Source organism: Scaptodrosophila lebanonensis, unplaced genomic scaffold, assembly GCF_003285725.1.
Source record: "Scaptodrosophila lebanonensis strain 11010-0011.00,11010-0021.00 unplaced genomic scaffold, SlebRS2 tig00000001-arrow-pilon, whole genome shotgun sequence".
Classification (NCBI taxonomy): Eukaryota; Metazoa; Arthropoda; class Insecta; order Diptera; family Drosophilidae; genus Scaptodrosophila; species Scaptodrosophila lebanonensis.
In genome coordinates, this window is record NW_022060529.1 from 26,847,593 (window position 1) to 26,869,180 (window position 21,588).

General features: G+C 38.3%; 1 protein-coding gene across 1 annotated transcript in view; it reads left to right on the forward strand.

The window, feature by feature from the left end:
- LOC115625667 (exostosin-1) overlaps nucleotides 1-13,647 on the forward strand; it is an 88,622-nt gene extending 74,975 nt beyond the window's left edge. The window contains exons 6-10 of the mRNA XM_030520806.1: nucleotides 10,333-10,436; nucleotides 10,533-10,683; nucleotides 10,753-11,172; nucleotides 11,250-11,566; nucleotides 12,234-13,647. Coding sequence (XP_030376666.1) covers nucleotides 10,333-10,436; nucleotides 10,533-10,683; nucleotides 10,753-11,172; nucleotides 11,250-11,566; nucleotides 12,234-12,342 — 1,101 coding nt within the window. The 3' untranslated portion in view covers nucleotides 12,343-13,647. The remainder of the gene's footprint in view (nucleotides 1-10,332; nucleotides 10,437-10,532; nucleotides 10,684-10,752; nucleotides 11,173-11,249; nucleotides 11,567-12,233) is intronic.
- The last annotated feature ends 7,941 nt before the right edge of the window (nucleotides 13,648-21,588 follow it).

Sequence of the window (21,588 nt, forward strand, 5' to 3'; positions counted from 1 at the left end):
CGTCATCGCTGTAAGCAAGCCGCCAAAGCATTGACCTCGAAAACTTGCCGCATGCCGCACTGTCTTGTTTGCTCCCAATATGCACGTTACGTCATCAATTTATTTATAATTATGTCGAGTTTTGTGCGCTGCGAGAAGCAAGCACAATCATTTATGTTTTTTGCTTTGCTTAAATTGTTAATAACCAGTGTATGTAGCTATTGGCTGTGCAATGCGGGCTCACACTTACTCTAATTAAATATAATTGCCGACAATTTTTAAATGAGTGAAAAAGGGAAACATTCTTTAAAAAAAAACGCTTAAAAGTTTGTTTCTAACAATATCATTTTTTTCACACCTTTTTGTACGTTCAAGTGCTCAATGTAGCTATTGTTGTTGGCCTCATAGTTAACAACAATGTTTATATTCCTCAGCAAGTTTTAATTAATTAAGTACAAGTAGATCAATTTGTATACCCTGTACCCGAAGAAGGAAGGAAGGAATGCTAGCGGGCCCACCTCTTATAAATGCCCTGCCGTGCCCACAAACAAAAAAAAAAACACAGCATATCGAAAATAATAAAAATAAAAAATTTAAAACAAAATTAATTAATTAAACAAAAATATTCATAACATACATACAAAACTGGTGACTTATAGTATGTTTTTGTACAGTTGTTACATCATATATTCCTATCAGAATCGAGCCTATTCACTATTTAACTGCGTGTAGTATGTGAGCAGTACAGAATTAAGTCAAGGCAGCATAGGCAGATGTTACATTTATGGCTATAGCTTTCTTCGTAATTGACCCATTACGGGCACATAATCACTAACCAAATGTGATTACCAAATTGAATTCGAAATTCTAAGATTTACGGGAGTTATGGAAAGTATTTGCAAATGGGTTTGTAATTAAATTTGGATTGCTTAGAAGAGCGATCGTAGCAATGCAATGCATGCGTGTTTAAAAATGTAATTGCTTTATCAAGTGTATTTCTACTTAAAAACACCCTTCAATTTTTTCCTTCGGCATTTCCCCTATTTGCCTAACACGTAATAGAACTATTTGTAGCCTCCGGCCAGCTCAGACTTATCGGAAAAGGACTACTTACACAAAACTTTACATTCAGCTGCCCACTCCCAAATCAAACACAATCGCAAATGCGCCTGCCAATAAATATTCACGCCATACTGCCCTCTCCTACTTATCACATTGTATGTCTTTATGCCTGTCTGCATGCGTAATGCGTACTGAATGTGCCTATCAATGGCCGAAAATCTCTTGGCCAACTTCGAACAGTAGAAAACCTCATTTCTGTCTCTCCTCTCCACTCCACTGGCCAAGTTTGTTTCAAATCTTGTTTTGTCGTGGCTTCAGTTTCTTGTTGTCGGTTTGTTTTTTATTCAGAAATTTGTCAGGGCAGCTTCATAACTTCGGCAGTTGTGTCTATTGACTTTGACTCTAGGCGCTAAGTCTGTTGCGAAGTTTGCCAGCCAACGAGGTAATGACATCATCAATATCATCATCATCATCACCATCGACGTCGTTAGCGGCAGATTAAATTCGAGACGGGAACGTTTTGGGGCAGTCATACCAATGACGTTATGAGTTCGGAGGTGGTGTTGGGAGGCGAACATGCAAATAAACCGCTGCAAATACTGGCGCACTTAATTAACGTGTGATACATAGCCAATCGATAAATATTTACAAAACAACTAAAAAGCAGCAAAATAAACGGGTTAAGCCAAATATTCCACTCGTAAACCGTGTGGAGCGCAATCGCCATCATATGTACATACATACAAGTACTTATAGTATACAATACAAAAATGCATATGCTTTTGTCACATGCCAAAAACCGCAATGCAGAATTTAAAAAACCAAAGTTGAAATATGCTGCACATATTTCGACATTGCCCGAATCGTGCTCATATATATACTATATGTGTATACACATACAAGTATGCACAATCGTACGAGCACATACCAACAAATACACAAACTTTACATGCGAATTAAATTTTTGGCGTATGCACTTTTTCATTAACAGAATGAAATGCGCATAATTTAAGTTATTTATTTAATAATTAAACTTTTCGCGGTTCTTCTGAGCATAATTCAAAGCAGGAGAATGGATTTACGAAAATTTCTCTACATCACCCATTCGCCACGATGTCAACGACAACTTTCGTAGTTAATTTTTAACACCCTATACTTAGAGAATCAAAAGCGGATACTACGAATGCTTCATTGCATCTTAATATCAATATTTAAGTTATAACTTGCATGCTTCCTTTTGGAACGTAGCAGCATAAAATAAAAGAAAGGGTTTCTTTTAAATGTGCTGTAAAATATTGCAGCTTATAAATTTGGGAACATACCATAAACTGTGGAACATATTTCTTAGGTTTTCGACTCTGCCCTTACTTGGATTTATACAAGCGACTGAAATAGGCCGTAATAATTTCTTTTATCACGTTAATACTTCTGCACGTTAGATACGTACTTCTACTTCTTTGGAACCGAGGTATCAAAATTAGAGACCATTTGTCGTTTTGACGAACTTTATTTTTACGTTTGCGGTGACTACCTTTTGATAAGTGTTGGAACTCTACGAAGTAAGGTATTACGTTGAGATCACTGGGCCTAGCCTTAGAAACCCATATAACAATATAATCCCCTTAGTTTTATAGTAGTATAGGTTCAACCACCCGGTGAAGCTAATTAACTTTGCTATTTTCACAACATCAATTTTTGATATCTCTGTGATAGCGTTGTTGTAGTTTCTTATTAATACCAATAATAAGGCGTGTTTGTATATCGATTCGTCTTATTATTCTTATTATATAGTACATGTAAGTACATATGTAAAGAGTATGTACCTGGTGTAAAGAAAATGCTCTTATTTATAAAGGGAACAATCGATTGTTGATATAGCTGCAAACTAATCGATGTTGATAAACAAATGCATTGGCGATGCATCGGTGTTTTGAAAAAATACCTTTTCATAGAAAATAGGCTTAAATATTAGGGTGAAAAACCAAGGGAGATATTTAAAATGAACTAGCTGATGTATGTGCGCTCATATTACTTACGTAATATTTAAAACTAATAACAACATGGTCTTAATCCAAACTTTTAATTAGCTTTTATAACAATTGGCTTAGTATTAAACATACTTAATAATTTTCAAAACATAATCAATTTCAAATGACCAACAAGTTTTAAGAAAATATTCAGAAAAACTTACATTTTACACAAATCAAAATTAAGATGAAATTTTTGGCAATATGAAATATACATTAAAATACGCATATATATTACAATACGCAATTTAATAAAAACAACAAATTTGAAAAATCAAAACTAACTATACTGCGAGACAGCAGTAAAAGCATCAAACAAAACAAAATAACAAAAAGTGGTATTAATCCTAACTTTTAATTAACTTTCCCGAACATTTTCTTAATATTAAACATAATATGGCTTAGGAAACTGAAAACAAACTGCTTTGTAGCACGTCACATATTATTTATTTTTCAAAAACTATTACATAAATCGTAGGACCAGAAAAAACATGCCTTGGCTGGGATTCTATAAATTTCATTTGCATATGTAGTATATATGTATATGTATGTACATGTATTTATGCAAATGCGTAATATTAAGTTTGAAACCCGCGCATACTTTTTAAGTAAAGAAATAAGTAAGTAAACCTATAACGGTTTTATACACAAATTAAAATAAACGCCTTATAATGTGAAATATACACATATTGACTTTAACAATTAACGTTTCATCAAAAGATTAAATCAGAAGAAGAAGATGATGGAAAAAGAAAGGAAAAAGTTTATTCCTATATATGAAAGCACAATCACATGAATATTTTACTAGGAATTAAAGCCGCTCTATTAATAATTTATTGCTCGTAATCGTAATTTTTTAACGTGAATGTTCTATTAGTATTTCACTTCGCCCTTGATTGGAAATTTAAATAATAACATCGAATATAGTATAGGGTATTCAGGGCACACACGAGTCGGGTGCCATGCATTCGACTTGTTTTTTTGTTGTTTAATACAAATTTGAATTCGTGGCAAGTATGTGCAGTAAAAGTTGTCCAGCTACTTACTTATGTATGTACGTACACAAATATGTTGTGTTTGTCTTGTTTGAAGTTCTTGTCATTCCTCCCCCTTCTTTCCCTGCTCCTGTTGAAGTTGATGTGTGTTTCTGCATATTTTAGCCAACTGCCAGCTGGATACAAGAACCAAGAAACATTTTATCATTGCATGTCACAGACTTTCCACACCGGGTGCAGACCAAATTCTGTAAATGCCTGTCACTGCAGCTTTGATTCTGTGAGCAGCTCCTGAAAGCATACTCCGATTTATGAATGCACGCATGTTTACAACGAAGGGGAGGGTCCGCGACCGACCATAGATATGTACATACATACACACAAAGTTGCACACTAACGATCTCATGAGTTAGCAGTGCACTCCTCTTTTTATGATAAGACCTACGCTGAAAAGTATGTACTTATATATCTTCAAATACTATGAGTCTCTATTCATCACAGAAGGCAGATGCCAAAAGTAAATCATTCTATAAAATACGTTATTAAAAAATAATGTTCGTCTTTTCAATAATAGAGTATTATCGAACCGGGTAGAACCAGGTGCGCGCGATTATAGTGTGAGACACGTAATTAATATTAACTAGTTTGTTTGGGTACAGGTATTTCACTGTCCGGCTTACTCCACTGTAGAATTCCCTATTGTTCAATAAATTGTCTCCAAATGTTCTTAAAACTTTTATTTTCACTTTTTAAAGTATTACGCTTCTTACCTTATAAATATTTCTAGAAATAAGGTTTAAACAAGAACGGCTCAAGCAGGCTCAACTCTTAAATACCCTGTACCATCTCACAAAAAAATAAATAAATTTAATTGAATAAATTAATTTAATTAATTTAATTAATTAACTAAATTAAATATAAAATATTCCATGCATGCATACATACATTTACATTTACATCCGAATCGTGTCTCTGCGTGTTTATGTACTTGTACATATGTATATATAGTATGTGTGCATTGGGCCTGGTTATATGGGTATAACTTCCTTTCTGATCAACCTATCATAATGAAACTTGGTATACGGATATATAATCTACCAAATTTTAGTTCAAAATTCCAAGAATTACGGGAGTTATAGAAAATCGTTAATAGGGGGGGACCGGGAAAAATGAACAAACTCGTCTTTTCTCGGGCTCAGGAGAATCTATATACCAAGATTGGTTATTCTAGCTCTTATACTTTCTGAGATCCTTGCGTTCATACAGACAGACGGACAGACGGACATGGCTATATCGGCTCGGCTTGTCATGCTGATCAAGAATATATATACTTTGTGGGGTCTACCACTCCTCCTTCTGTGTGTTACATGTACACTCGCACAAAACTAATATACCCTTGTACCCTTAGGGTACAGGGTATAATTAGTTTAGATTCAACTAAAATCGTTTTTCCCCCAACCTAGCTATTGCGCTTGGTACAGATTGTAGACTCAAGATTTATAGCATTTTTAATTGTCTTTATTCATTTAAACTAATGTTGTAGAAGCTAACAACAATATAATATTTCATAATTTCTTTAGTGAAACATAAAACAAGAAATTTGTATAATATGGAGCAGTTGCATTCCGTAGTCAAATATTTGTAAGTCTTATCAAAAATATTATATAGACTTAAACGACTAATTTATTGTCGCTCCTTTTCCATAATATTTTATTATGGGTTCAATAACTTCACATGTGGTTTTGTAAAGGTTTGAACCTGCGTACCACGTTTGATAGAAATATCTATACCGATGCCAGATTTAATAAATCCATGCTTACAATTTTATACTTCAAGTACAAGTACAGGCTATAAATTTGAATCTAAATTTGCCAAAATAAAGAATTTTGTATCATGATCCATTTTTATTTTTCTACCAAATACTCTAGCAAACAGAATGGTGTTTAAATAGTTCGAGAAGAAATACTTGAACCTTTGCAGGTCTATCGAATGTACAATCCCTATTCAGTTTTCGTAGTTTTTGTTTGCGAATTGTTAAAATTACACCCAACATAAGGAAATTAATGCTTATCACACATATCACGAAGACAGTCATGCATAAACTTGTACGAATTTGCGTTTCTTGTGCCAAGGAGAAACTTTTTAAAAAGCGCAAAGTCAGAGCGCATGCAATTAATTTAAGTAAATGCCTTTTTTGTGCCAAGAAAGCCTTGCCTGCTCTTAGGCAGCTACAAATGCAATTTGCGCCTAAACAGCTTCAGTCAAGACTCACAAAGAGGAGGCAAAGGAGGGACAGGGAATAAGAGAGTTGGTATGTCTAAAAATGCTTTGCAGCATCACAAACACAAAGCCTATGGCGACATCGTCTTACGTCTAACTTAAAGTCAGTCAAAAATTGCATTAGCAGTCACAACTACACGTGTGCGTGCATATATGTATGTATGCATGCACTCCTATATCCGTATCCATATCGAGTCCTTTGCATTTGCATAAGAGCCACGCCCACGTAGGCAGGCAGGCAGGCAGACAGACAGACTTTTTCGGACAAGAATTCAGAGGCAGACACATGCAAAATGCACTCACCTGTTTTATTTGCGTACATTATGCGCTCTATTGAGTTTTTGCACCTGCCTGGCTGCATGCCTACCTTTCTGCATACTGTCGAACTTGCTACCTGGCAGCCAGGTTGCCAGGTTGCTGGAGCGGCTTAATCAGCAGGTTGCATAACTTGAGGCGCACGATTGATGCACCCGGAAAACAAACAACAGCAACAGCACGGCAATAGCAGCAGAGACCAGGTTGTTGCAGAACTTTCAAAACTGTCACCAAGCAAGCAGTTCTTGCTACTGCTACCGCCCCCGCCCCCCCTTCCACCCGTCTTCATCCGCCACCACCACCGTCTCCATCTCCATTCACCCCTAAGTAGTGCAAAACCTTAAAACCCAAGTCGTACAGTTACTTGAGCGCGCTCGCGAAGCACCGAGCTACGTAGCATAGAAGTTGGTCGGGTACTTGGGCCAAAAAGTTGAGCATTTCCAACTTGTTAGCCCGGCCACGTTGTGGATACGTACACATAGCTCTACATAGGTATGGGTGTGGGCCAAGATTGAGTGGTTGACTGCCTCGTGCGAGTGCATGGACGAAGATGTATGGCATATGTTATGTACTGTGCAACAAAAACAGGAAATACTCAATTTCTGCTGACACAACAGCAGCAATAACGAAGTTGTATGCAACAGACATGGTTATTTGCGTACGCTTTAAGGCAATTAAAGCAATTTGTTAGCCAATTAGAATGGAGGACAGCGCCGCACATAAATATGCAGTGCGCATAATTAAAGCAGGCATAGACAACAACGAAAGACAACACACTCGCGCCCAACTACCGCTCTCCTCGGCGCTTCTCAATTATGCTGCAGCACCCAAACAAACGCAACGTCAACAACAAGATTGACTTAATTATGTCGCAAGCGCGCGCGCTCACACACACACACACACACACATACAAACGCACACAGAGCTGCCTCTGCGCCCCCTGCTCACACTCAAACACTCTCACTCTCTCTTACTGTCCTCTCTCTTGCCAACTGACACACACATGCACATAACTTAAAAAGCAAATAAACACGTGCGCTGCATACTTTTAGGAACACCAAGCACGATACACGGGGCCGCAGTTGAAAGCTGCTCCGCGTTAGTTGTGCGTTGATTATGCAAAATGCGATGATGGCAAAACAGAAAAAGGAAAAGAATTATAATTACAAAATAAAGCAGGCACTTGAGACGCAGACCACTACCACCACCACCAGCAGCAGCAGCAGCAAGTCAGGTTAACTGTCTCAGGCCGGATTACCAGGTTACTATGGCTGTTGGCCGTAGTCGGCGTTGCCAGCACACCAAGCGCAGAAACGTTGGCCGCGATGAATGCAAACAAAACATCAGGCCAGTAGGTGCCAAATGACATAGTGCTGCTTGAAATGCTCTTACTGTTTGGGGACATTCAAAACTGCCAGAAGATGGCAACATTTCTTCCTCCGAGGCAAATGACATATTTTGAGAAATGCACGATCCAGAACCATGCTTCCAAATAGTGTTCGAATATTACACAATTGTGAAAAGTGCTCATGCAATTTTTGTAGCTGTAGAAGGTAGAAATAAAGGTGTAATTGCATACTCTTTCATCGGATAAATATCTATGCAGTGCGTGCAGTTTTTGCTTGAACCAATGCATCAATAACAAAACTTCTGTTGCAGCTCAGCATGAATGCAGTTTATGTGTATAGTATAAAACTCAAGTAACTCTAATGAGTTACGAAAATTTGCTTCAGCTTAGGCGTGCGTCGATAGGTTGGCCAGAAATGGAATGCTAGCTTGCATTGCCCAGTCTACCAATCAGAACTTCCCCCTTTCCGAAAAAACCATCCATGTGCTTCGAACGGATTTGTCATCGAACAATTTTTGGTAGTTCTGGATTGATATTGCATTTCATGTGCCGATATTGCATTAGAGTTTATATCTATATACCAACTGGTAATCAACTTAGTTCGTTTGAAGTGTTTGATGTCAGCACTTTTGTTGTTCGGCGTGAATATAAAATGGTGGGAACGAGTTTGGCTACAGGCTGGATATTTAAATCGTTTTAAACTTAGGAAATCTGTGGCTTAATGTAATTTTGTAATTATAGAAGCGAATTGGGATTATTCGAACAGTGCTCTTTCTATAGTGCTTTGATGACTTTTGCTCTTTCTAACTGGTTGAATGAAATGTTTTAGAGAAGAGCGGGCTGATTTGAAAAAACTTTTGAAAATCTGTACTCTAAGGTATTCCGTTCTTTCCTAAGTACATGTGTTATATTCTTAGTAAGCACCGAGTGGACCGCTATTTTTTTGGATGGTTTTTATCATATTATGATCTGACTTTGAAGCATTTAAGAATAAGTGTCATACTTAATAACAATGAAATCATTCCGTTTAGAAAGCATTTCTGTTTCTTTGTAGAAACGGTAATGAGGTTAGGTGCGTAGCTTACAAACTATTAGCCAACAAACTATCTCTTAAATTTCGATTTAAATCTATTATAACTATGCATGCTGGCAGGCAGGCCCGCACGCTACTCATGGCTTCGCCTGTACGTAGCAATGCGACCCATTTATAATTGCATTTTCCAACAAGAAACCTTCGCTGTCCTTAGTCTGCATAAGTCCATGTCGTGTCTCCTCATACTACTTAGTTTATGTCTTCGCCTGTATGTATGTTCTTGGCATATCATACTTGTGGACTCATACACATACAAAATTTGCGCCTTTAGCGCGACAAATTAAAGGCATGACGGTGTTAATGACACGCAAGACGACTGAGCCGAGCCGTCCACAGAATCGTAGCACGCGTTCGGGCGTTCGCCCCACCTAGCACTTGACTCACGTGGCAGGGCAACAGCCGTTTGGTGGGTGGTGGTTGAGGTGTTGCTTCAGCTGCGCAGCGGATGCGCCAAGCAGAAAATTAGGCAACAGAGACGAGTAATGTGGAGCTTTTGGGATTATCGTGATTCCTACTCAGCCGCAAACAAACCGGAACATATTGCCAAAGCTCACGATAACTGACGTAATGAACAAAAATGTCCCTAATTCGCATTTGTAAACTATAACGATATTACTTCATTTCAAACCGGAACAAGGGTACAAAATTCAAAAACATAAAAATGGGAACTAAATATCGTTCTCCCAGATGGGATAGAATAGATCTGTGCAAACTTTGAAAACTTTTCAGATATCGCTGCATTTCGACAAGGGCCCTGGTGCACCCTGGGTCCAATTGAATTTATTAGAATAGTACGGACTGAGATTTAGACCAGCTTTAAAGCGGGGCAGGCCTGACACGGTGCCAACGCGCCCATCTCTAGCGTGCCGCTCATGCTGGCTTTATGTTAAGCGAAGCTCCATTGAATTATCACACTTAAATGGCCAACTGTGAGAGAGACAGGCAGACATTCTGATAGGCTGGCATTCAGGCACAGGCAGCCCTCAATGGCGCATCGCAATTCAAACGCAATTTGGCGCCCCTTCAAAATGCAATGAGGCCATGAAGTATCCGCCAACCTCCCCTCAGCTGCCGCAGCGCCTCTTATCGCCCGTTCATTAAGCAATCAATTTCTATCGCTTTTGCACTTCACTGCCAAGCAGGCCATTAAACTGCCGTTTGCTCAGCTGTTCTTCTGTTTAACTGTTCATCTGTTCCTCTTTTTATCTGTATCTTTCTTCGTCCCTTTTTCAGATCATCCGCGAACGTCTCCCCGATTATCCTGTACGCAGCAGCCTCGTGTGGAACAGTTCGCCAGGCGCTCTACTCACGCTGCCCACGTTCGCCGACAGTTCTAGGTAAGATTTATGTACCTTCCCCAGGGTGCATGTGTGTGTGATAGAGAGAGTGAGAGAGAAAGACAGTGCCATTAACCCAATTGTTGCCTCGCGCAGATTTATGCCATTTCTACTGAATTCCATGGGTGCCGAGCCGCGTCACAACTACACAGCCGTTATATATGTGCAAATAGGCGCTGCCTTGGGTCCGAATGCTGCGCTCTACAAGCTAGTCAAGACCATTACGAAGAGTCAATTTGTGGACAGGGTAGGTCGGCACTACAACCCAGCCCTTCATACACTAATATACTTCCATGCTCTACGAAAACACACACAGATACTCGTTCTTTGGGCAGCAGACAGACCCATGCCGCTGAAGAAACGCTGGCCACCCACATATCATATACCGCTGCATGTGATTGCCCTCGGGGGCAATGGACGCGGTACTGCTGGGGCCGGCTCTGCCGTTGGCGGGGGCGGAGCCTTGCCCACTAGTCGCTCACATAATGCCGGCATGGGAGCAGCCACCGGTGACTCCCCCAGCCCCGCCAATTCGGAGACCCTGACTGATAGCCGCCCAAGCATATCACAACGCTTTCTGCCCTACGATGAGATTCAAACAGATGCCGTCCTCTCCCTCGACGAGGATGCCATTCTCAATACGGACGAGCTGGACTTTGCCTATACCGTGTGGCGGGACTTTCCCGAACGCATTGTGGGCTACCCAGCGCGTGCGCATTTCTGGGACGATTCCAAGGTAATCGTCTACGGACAGTATGCCGGTTGCATTTTTTTTAGGCTCGTCTGCTGACACGCCTGCTTTTTGACTTGCAGAATGCCTGGGGCTACACATCCAAGTGGACAAACTACTATTCCATTGTGCTGACGGGCGCCGCCTTTTACCACCGCTACTACAACTACTTGTACACCAACTGGCTGTCGTTGCTGCTACTTAAGACTGTACAGCAGTCCTCCAACTGCGAGGACATCCTAATGAACCTGCTGGTCTCGCATGTGACCAGGAAACCGCCGATCAAAGTGACGCAGCGCAAGGGGTACAAGGACCGGGAGACGGGTCGTTCGCCGTGGAATGATCCAGACCACTTTATTCAGCGACAGAGCTGTCTAAATACATTCGCAGCGGTCTTTGGGTGAGTAGTGATGGTCCTGAGATATATATACACCTGATTCTGTTTGCGGTCCTGAGATATATAGACCTCATTCTGTTTATACACGGTAGATTGGTTCCAGAAAAAAAAAACGTGTAAAAAAATACATTGATCATAACTCAGCAAAAATAGGTGATTGGTTCAATCAAGGATTTATGTTTATTTTATTAGATCACATATACTTGTATAATGTGCATAGCGAATGGTTTCTAGCTGTTTGTCAGATGTGTGTGTTTTTGTTTATATATTTCGTTTTATTTTAAATCGTGCCAACAATATCTAAAATGTTTAATTTTAAATCAAAACCGTGTTAAAACAGAATTAGATGTAATCAACATCAGTGGGTTGATTGCATTTATCAAATGCTCGTAACAAACATTGATAGTGTTGATTCATTCTCAACCATATGTTCAATTCGCTTTGAGCTTCATTTTTGGAATAGTTTGAAACACGAAGCGCGATTTCTGAACTACAAGTATATTTACATACATTATTTAGCTTACGTAATCCTGGTATCAAGCACACAATATATTAAATATATTAAATTTTACTGACACCGGTTGATCCATATAGTAGTTTATTTAAAAAGAAAAATGTAATGACGTTTCAGTTCACTAATGGCCTTTTTTATTTGCTTTCTTCTTACCAGCTATATGCCGCTGATACGGTCCAACTTGCGCATGGATCCCATGCTATATCGCGATCCAGTTTCCAATTTGCGCAAGAAATATCGCCAGATAGAGTTGGTCGGCAGCTAGCGATATGTGAACAATGGCAATAGCTACAAGCGTTAAGGGAGTACTGAGAATTACCAGCCCACACACACACACACACACATACATCAACGCCGACCCCGAACCCGACCCCGAGCCCGACACCCACATTCATCCATATAGTACATATATCAATATCGGGAAAGAGGAGAGAACATCAGCAGCTGTTGTTTTGAGGGCGCTTTACAAGCGCCGCAAACTATGTTAATTATTATTAGTAGCAAAAAGATTTAGTTAGGATTTAAATCAAGCGTATGTGTATGTGTATTAACTATAACTAATAAGCATTCAGCGTTGCAATTATATACATATACATATATATAGTATACATATATTATGCATAATGTACATAAATTAAATATGTATAGCATTAGCTTTAGTTATCGAGCGCGGCAGTAGCTACATATATACTCGCGCATACATACATACGTAGAGAACGATAATGATGATGCTGATGATGAAGACGACGGTGATTATAATCATGATGTTGTTAATAATGATAATGTTGCCATTTTCGCTAATTTCAAATTAGTGCAGCAAATTTTTGGATATAAGTAGTCTATACCAACTGTATGGGGAGATGCAGTTTATGTGTCTGTATCCGTATCTGTGAATTTTGTACTCAATGACGTGTTTGTTTGTTTTCAGTGGATTTGTGCGTGTGTCCCATATACATGTATGTAAATGTTTGTATGTAAAACTGTTGTAACTATTAATGTATGTACTATCTTCTTAAATATATGTAGTTAGCGCCATAATGTCTTCTGCAAAGCCGCAAGCCATTTTATTTTTTAAATATGAATAATTCTATTGGTTTGCTACGTAGCTGCTGGCAATTTTAATTTAAATTTAGCCTAAGAAGAGAAGCAGTGCGCACAAAATGCATTAAAACGGCTCCAAACTGTCGCTTCTTAGCTTATCAATTTTTAATGTGCAATAACATTTGCAATTTCCATTTTCTGTGCCACTCTACGGCGCCTTAGTTTTATTCTCACTGATCATTCAGTTTTAGTTTGTGGCCATTTATATCGTGTAATCAACTACAATACAATACAATATACATACATATGCTCTTATATACATATACATACATACATACCTACCTATACATATGACGGAGTTAGCTTTTAGTTTAATTGATACGTACATTTATACATGCCACTTACTATATCTATCAATCTATGTATGTGTGTGCAAGGGCACGCACGTGTGTGTATGAAAGAAATCTATATATTATATATTTTTACAAAAACAAAAATACAAAATACATATAAGTTGTAAGATGGGAAATCGTTTTTTATTTTGTCTTGCGTGTTTGCTGCCTTTCTTTAGTGCAATGTGGAAAACAAGACCGCCGCTTAAGTCCCCTCCCCAACTCCTTAGTGGCCATATAATCTGTACTTTATGGCAGTGAGTGGCAGTCTCTAGTATCAAGCTGAATTTCAAGTGGCTACAAACCAATACTAACTTGCCAACTTGTAGCAACGAAACCTAAAACCGTTCTATTTACTTTCCCCGCTCGACCGCCTACTCGTCTTTTCCACAATCAAATTAAATTCTAAGTCTATATATTAATGTATGTATGTATGAGGCCATTCAGAAAAAATTTATACAAAAAGAAATGCTGATAAAAATAATTGATTGATTAATTAAGGAACGGGGACGTTGTAAAGAATTGTTATCTCATAAAGACTTACAACACACTTGTCAGTATTGTCCGTTGAATGCAACAAATGCGGGTTCTTTCATAACACAACGTATAACGAAGGACATGCAAGGTACTCATACATGCATAATTGCGATGGATCTACATAAGTCTATATGAACCGACTGAAACAAGATGGTTACCAAAGTTTAAGTTGGACCCACTATTCCAGAAATTTATACAAAAAATCATCTTTTGTAAAATTACAAAATGCATAATTTGTCTTGAAAGAAAGGTGGAAGGTCCTTACCAACAGCTTATAAAATTCTTTAACAGAACAAACACCAACAGAAGACAGTCTCGCCTCTTTAAAAAAGTTTCGGAATTCATTTCTTGATTCAAATGCGAAATTGTTAACACCCTGTGCCCAAACAAACTACCAACTTTGGGTTTTGTGGGTAAGCCGTTTCTTTAATTCAGGCAGATGTACGATATGTCCACATCGATTTGTCGATTACAAATATATATCTCTTTGAGGCCGGAGATGGTTCCTCCTGTCTGTTGCATGCTATGTACAAACATAGGAAGTCCCTTTTTGTTTGGACACTGTATCTGATTCATATTTAGATGTTAAGGCGGCAGATACATACAATTTTTGACAGGCGCACATGGCGTATACATAATGAATGATAAACACACGCACACCAACACCCATGCAGGCAGCGCCTGAGGCTAGGCAACAACCAACTATCTGAAAACAAAAACAATAACCAACACTTTTTGTACAGTACAAGTTTTTTTTGTATGTGTGTAACATATTTGTACATTTGTATTTGACACTAAAATAGAAACAAAAACAGAAACAGACGAAACATCTATGGATCTTTTTATACCTTCATACAATATATTTCGGATACTATATGTGCCCAAAATGTAAAGACAACAAAAGAAAACAAAGCCCAACAATTGACCAACAAAGCAGCAACAATTTTCCGTGTTCCGCCACAGGCAACACAAACATACAAACGCACATATTTATCTTCTCTCACAAAAAAGAAAATACACAGCCACACTAACAATTTAAACGTTTAACCGTTATGGATGCATTTAACATAAAGCGCTTGAAATAATAGCACCAAACATTGCCAAAAACCGAATCCAACATCCCAAAAACCAAAAATGAAGAAAGAAACAATGGCGGGTGCCATTAAAGAAATAACGATAGCGATAAGCGATAAAAAAGCAATGAATATGCAGGAAATGTCACACCAGTATTCGAGCATATTGCAGTAAACACACAAACGTAAAAAATAATACATCAATTGAATAGGAATTATATATGTTGTGATACGATTGATAAAGCATTGATAGTCAATACTTGCGTACATACGAGTACAGCTACATAACAAATCCTGGAAGCGTCAATTTCATTTTGAGTTCTGATTCCCACACAAACACAGACACAATACACAGCCATCGACCAACCCATTCGCAGTTGCATATTCAATTTCCAAATATTACATTTTCATTTTGAAGATAATTGGGCATAATCAATTATTTTGCCACATTTAACATAACAAGGAGTAACGACGCCTGCCCGCACTATAAAAATAAAATCCCAGCGTTACAAAAAGCATACATTTTGCAGTTGATTGTTTCGCCCCAAGGGCACAGATAAAAAATATCCGCACTCGCATGCAAATTTGCCTACAATATACAAATAGATAGATAACAAGAGAGAACGCTACAGTCGAGCAAGCCCGACAGTGTAATACCCTGTACCCAGGTAAACTGCCACTGAGTTATATGCGCCCAAAGCAGCAAAAAGAGGAAGAAGAAGAGCGAACTTGTTGCTGCAGTTTGGGGGGGTTGTACTGGCGAGAATTTGTTTCGCTATATAGAGATTATGTGTGCAAAGTTTGGTTTAGGTAGCATTTGAAATGTGGACGCTATTGACGAAATTCTGTAGCGGGGGAAGGGGGGAAAATTCAAAAAAATAAAATAAACTCGTCCTTTCTCGGACCTAGGAGAATCTGGATGCCAACTTTGGTTATTCTAGCTTTTATAGTTTCTGAGATCCTCGCGTTCATCCAGACGGACGGACAGACGGACGGACGGACATGTCTAGATCGATTTCTCTCGTCATGCTGATTCAGAATATATATACTTTATGGGGTCGGAGATGCTTCCTTCTGTATGTTACATACTTTGTACAAACCTAATATACCCTTTTTACCCTACGGGTACAGGGTATAAAAATACGCTCCACCCATAACGGACCTACACTCTTCAAATTGTTGTGATGCAACATAGCGCATCTGAAGAGGTACTTCCTATCTATAGTAAACCTGTCCCCCCGAATTCGGAGCATTCCAAGCATAAGAACAAACCCTGACATAATGACAAAAACTTTGTAGTCCACCCACAACCCACGAATTGAGAGGCTTATTATCTTGGTGTTACAACTTTTAAACTTCTTAATAACATTATAAATACAAGTATATATACAAAATGGTGGCAACAGCTCCAAAATGGTATTCAAATGATTTCAGCCAAACAACACGCATTTGCAGAAAAAAGTTGGATACATTCAGTTTTAAACTAGTATTGTCTGATGATTTTTAAAGAGGTATTTAAGGAATTTTCATATTGAAGCGCTTCGCTTATAATACACATTAGTCAGAACTTACTAATTGAAAGGACAATACTATCATTGTTAAAGTTAGCTTGAAATACAGGGTAGACGTGAGATGAAATTAAAATGTTTATAAGCAAAAGCGACTAAGACGGTCAAGGACGGTCAGCCCTTAAAAATGGATCCAAAAAACTTTTACTTGGCTTTTACAAAGTATGCATATGGGAGAAAAAATATAAACCGTGCAGGAATGTTGTTGATAAACTTACTTACTCTATAACTATGCACTTTCCTATCAATTTATCAGTTTAAAAAGAAAATGTTATCAATTTATGAGCATAATCACAAACGTAAGATTCGACCTTTAGCCGGCATTCCATACAAAATATTTCTTTAATAAACCATTTTCAGCTGCAAAGTTGTGTTTTGTTTTCCGTTTCTTCCCCTCATACATACAGAACTCCATGCATTTGAAAACACTTACTCTACATACTTGTATTTCCATGAAAAGATACATATGTGAATAATCTAGATATGTGCTTAAAATATGGTAAGAAATTTTGCTAGGGTTAGAATATTATTCAAAGGGCAGCAAGCAATTACACTTGTTTAGATGTGGGAACGATGCTAATGCGGGCAAATACATGAATACCGCATTTCTGCAACAGACTTCAATGTTCCAGTTCTACTTAAAACTGTTAAATGACGTTATTTGCCGTTCAATACAAATAAACTAAATTGTTAAGGCTTACGTTGACAATGCATTGCATCGCATCGCAAAGACAAATAAATGTATAAATACAAGAATGTAAAATACACTAAAACGATAACTAAAGATCATATACATAGTAGTAAGAAGAAAATACAAGTACATACATATAAACGAGCAGCTCGCGCAGCAAATAAATTAAATGAACAAATGTGATTTTTCAATAAAACTTAAATGACAAATTCAAAACCAAAACAAACCCCTCTTTATTTCCTGGGCTGGATCGCCAAGGTTTTGGCTTAAAATGGCAAAATTCATGGATTTTTTGGTTTGCTTTAGTGCCTGAGGGCATCCTTGAACTTTACTAAGCCTGCCAAGTCCAACTTGCGATTAGCTGTTCATTTAAAAAAAAAAAGTTACATTCGAGCAGACCGAACACTAAAACCGTTACCCAAAAATCTTCAGCCGCTAATTTAACTCATTAATATATGAGCGCAAAGCAGAAGCACCCAGATATAATTAGTTTATGTAGCATCGGAATTAAAGCTTCCTTTGTATAAGGATAATGTGGCTCCAATTATTTCCAAACTACAAAGGAATAAAGATCGATTTATCTTGATATGCTTCCTCCTGCATAAATCTAATCACTTTTTTCCGTACTGGCTTTCCCAAAAAAAAACAAAAAACGAAGAAGACAATCGAGACTGTCGGTGGCGGTTATTGGTTGGTAGATAACATTTTATCGAGGGGAGAGCATTATTAAATAGATATCGCAGAGCAACTATATCTGACTTTATGAAATATAGTAGTTCTCATTGAAGTACATGTCATATATAACCATTATACAGAAAAGTTAAGTAAATTCAATAAATTTCTGTAAAGAAGCATGGTGCATGTTTTGTCTGAAGTTCAATACCTGCTAAATTTTGTAATATTAGAAACTGGTGCACAGTTGCAATCATAAGAAATAGTCAAATGCAGCTTTTATTAAAACTTTATTTTCAATATTATTTTAGAACCTTTCGATCTTGCAGTTGAATATTTGCCGCCATTTAACAAACATTAAACAGCAAAGTAGGGTAAACAAATTTTTACACTAATTGAAAAGATTGTTGTTCAAAATAAAAATGGGCGTAACAATTACATTTATAAATAATCTTATATGTATATATTCCCCCAAAATGAGGTGCTGGATATACTCACGCCCACTTGTTAGCGCTACGTTTCTCGCTGTTGACATTGCAAGGTTGCCAGGGCCGTTTAAATACGTTTAAACACTCACTTGCGGACATATGTACACACTCGCACATACACACTTACACTGATATACACACGAGTACATATGTACTCATATTTATGTGAATGCGTTGCGTTTTCCACTCTAACAAAAATGCCTTTGTTTGCGACCGCGCTGCAAAACTGAACAAAGGAAAAGCAGAAAAAATAACAACACCACCACTGCCACCGCAACACTTGAAAACACGCGCAACCTCAATGGGCGCCTAAAAGTAGGCAGTGCTCTCATATGGTTTACTAGTCTTGTTTTTATACATTCTACCCGAAGGGCGAAAGGGTACACTAAGTAGAAAGCATAAGCGCCATATGTGAGTAACAGGCAGAAGAAGGATCGGCAGACCCCATGTTATAAGTACATGTATGATCAGCATGGCGAGACGAATCCACCCGTCTGTCTATCTGGCCTTGCGTATGAGCAGGGAGAACTTAGAAGCTTTGTATGTAAAGTATTCGTAAGGCCATATAGTATAGTGTATTATTTTACATAGCTGTCATAAGATCGATCGGCTCGTACGATACATTTTTATACCCTGGGGTCTCAGGAAATACAAGAGCTAGGATAACCAAACTTGGTATCTATGTAGCCGTATGCTTTAGGCACCCAAATTAATTTTAAAATATTTTTTTTCGTTTTTTTAGGGATTGGGTACAGAGTATTTTAGAGTTGGGCCTGCTCGCCTCTATCATTCCATTCTTGTTTGCTACGCTGCAACAAAAACAGAAACAAGAACAACACTATTTTGCATTAATTAGCAAATGTGCAGCGTGCGTGTTGTCGCTGCACGTATCCCCTTCCATGGGCCGTGCCTAGACTTTTGAGTGCAACTTGCGGCGCATGCAAAAACAAAAGTGCTTGCCACAAAATGTGGCGCGTTGTTTGTCTGAGCGGCAACGTCGTTAAATTAGACTTAGAGCAAACAACTACATCGAAATAAGTAGCTCCGACAGCACCATGCATTGTTTTGTTAAATATTTAGCACAAATTGCCGAGCAGTTGTTTTTGCTCATTACGTAAATATTTTTGGAAGCGTTCTTGCTGCGATTACGGGGATGTCCTTTTAACGCCGAAGCACATATGGGACTTTACAGCTGACATACACTATTAATTATCTCTTTGATGTTCGTATTAAAAATGGTGCCTCAAAAACCACTTCCAAAATTCGTACTTGCATCGATATTGTGTCTATAATATGCTTTTGAAAGCAGCAGCAAAAACAACAACTGCCGGAAGAGCATGATCAGAGGATACATTTATATATATATTTATTTTCTCACTACGAAACATAACATGACTTACAAAAATTGCCAAATTAGGGTATACAAGTGCAAGAATTACGAGCGTTATGGAACATCACTGATAGCGGGGTAGTGGGTGTGCATTCGGAAAAAAACATTAATTGGTTGCGCTTAGTAGAATATAAATACAAATGCCTAATCGAGTCATGCTGCCTCACTGATCAAGAAGATATATGTGCGATTATACTTTGTGGGGTCTGCCAAGCCTTCTTTTAAGCATTACACACATTCACACTGAACTAGTAAATGCTTTTGCGCTTCAAGTACAGGGTATTAAAATACAAAACAAGTAATTTCGTTAGCACCCAAGATTAGAATAGACTTGCAAGTTTGCTTCTACGCCATTTGTCAAAATGAACAATGAACAATCATGCAGACTTTTTTAAACCTGATTGTTCCGGTTGTTAATGGTCACCCAAAACAAAGTGTCCGCTTCCTATCTAGTTCCCAGTAAATTTTCTTTTCAAACTAATGACATCTACACCGACTTCAATAATGCATTTCACTTTGAAATCTTTATGCTTCGATTTCCCAATTTCACATCCAGATGGTGCTTACCTGCCCTCGTTTTAAGTTTCATCAAGACCGGTCAATTGTTAAGAAAGTTATAGTCATAAATGACAGCACACCACGTGCACACACACATACGTACATAGACACATGAACATAGACATTCATGAACACAATCCAGATGTAAAAGTATGCTTTTAAAACTGAACTTAAACATATGTCTTTATATGTCGATTTTTTATAGCCTGTACCCAAAGGGTGAAAGGCTATACTAGTTTTGTGCGCATGTATGTAACACACAGAAGGAGGCGTGGCAGACCCCACAAAGTATATATATTCTTGATCAGGGTGACAAGCCGAGTCGATATAGCCATGTCCGTCCGTCAGTCTGTCCGTCCGTCTGTCCGTCCGTCTGTATGAGCGCAAGGATCTCAGAAGGTACAAGAGCTAGAATTACCATCCAGGTTCCCCTAAGCCCTAGGCAGGTCAAGCTTGTTTTCTTATTTTGATACACCCCCGCTCCCCCGCAAGTCGTGTTTTTTTATAGCTTCCGTAATTGTTGGAATTTTGAAATCAATGTTGGTAGTTACATCCAGTTAGTGCTTATGTGTCCGTGTGCCAGTTTCATCATGATAGGTCAATTCTGAAGAAAGTTATAGCCATAAATAAAATCGCTGCTCATGCGCTGCCTGCAACGCTCCCCGCAGCTGTTGTTGTTGTTGCTGCTTTGGTTCAACTTTGTGCTGCATACATACACGCATATAAACACGCATAGGTACGTGATGTAAATGTATGCTGTTAAAACTGAACATAACATGTATTCTAATTTAATTTAATTAATTAATTCATTTTTTTAATAATTTAATTTTTTTTTAATTTTTTCTTTTTTTAGTTTTATTTTTTTGTGGAGAGTACAGGCTATTTTACTGTCGGGCTTGCTCGACTGTAGCGTTCCCTCTTGTTGTAATTTCATTTGTTTTTTTTTTTAAATTAGCTTGAAAAGGAACCTGCTGAACTGTAGCTTTCCATTCATGTTTTTAGCTTCCGGCCAATTGGCTTTACAGCTAGCTCGGACCCAGTTCAGTCCCAGTTTCCCACGCCAGTCCTACCCCACCTACCAAATGCCAGTCCGCAGGAGTC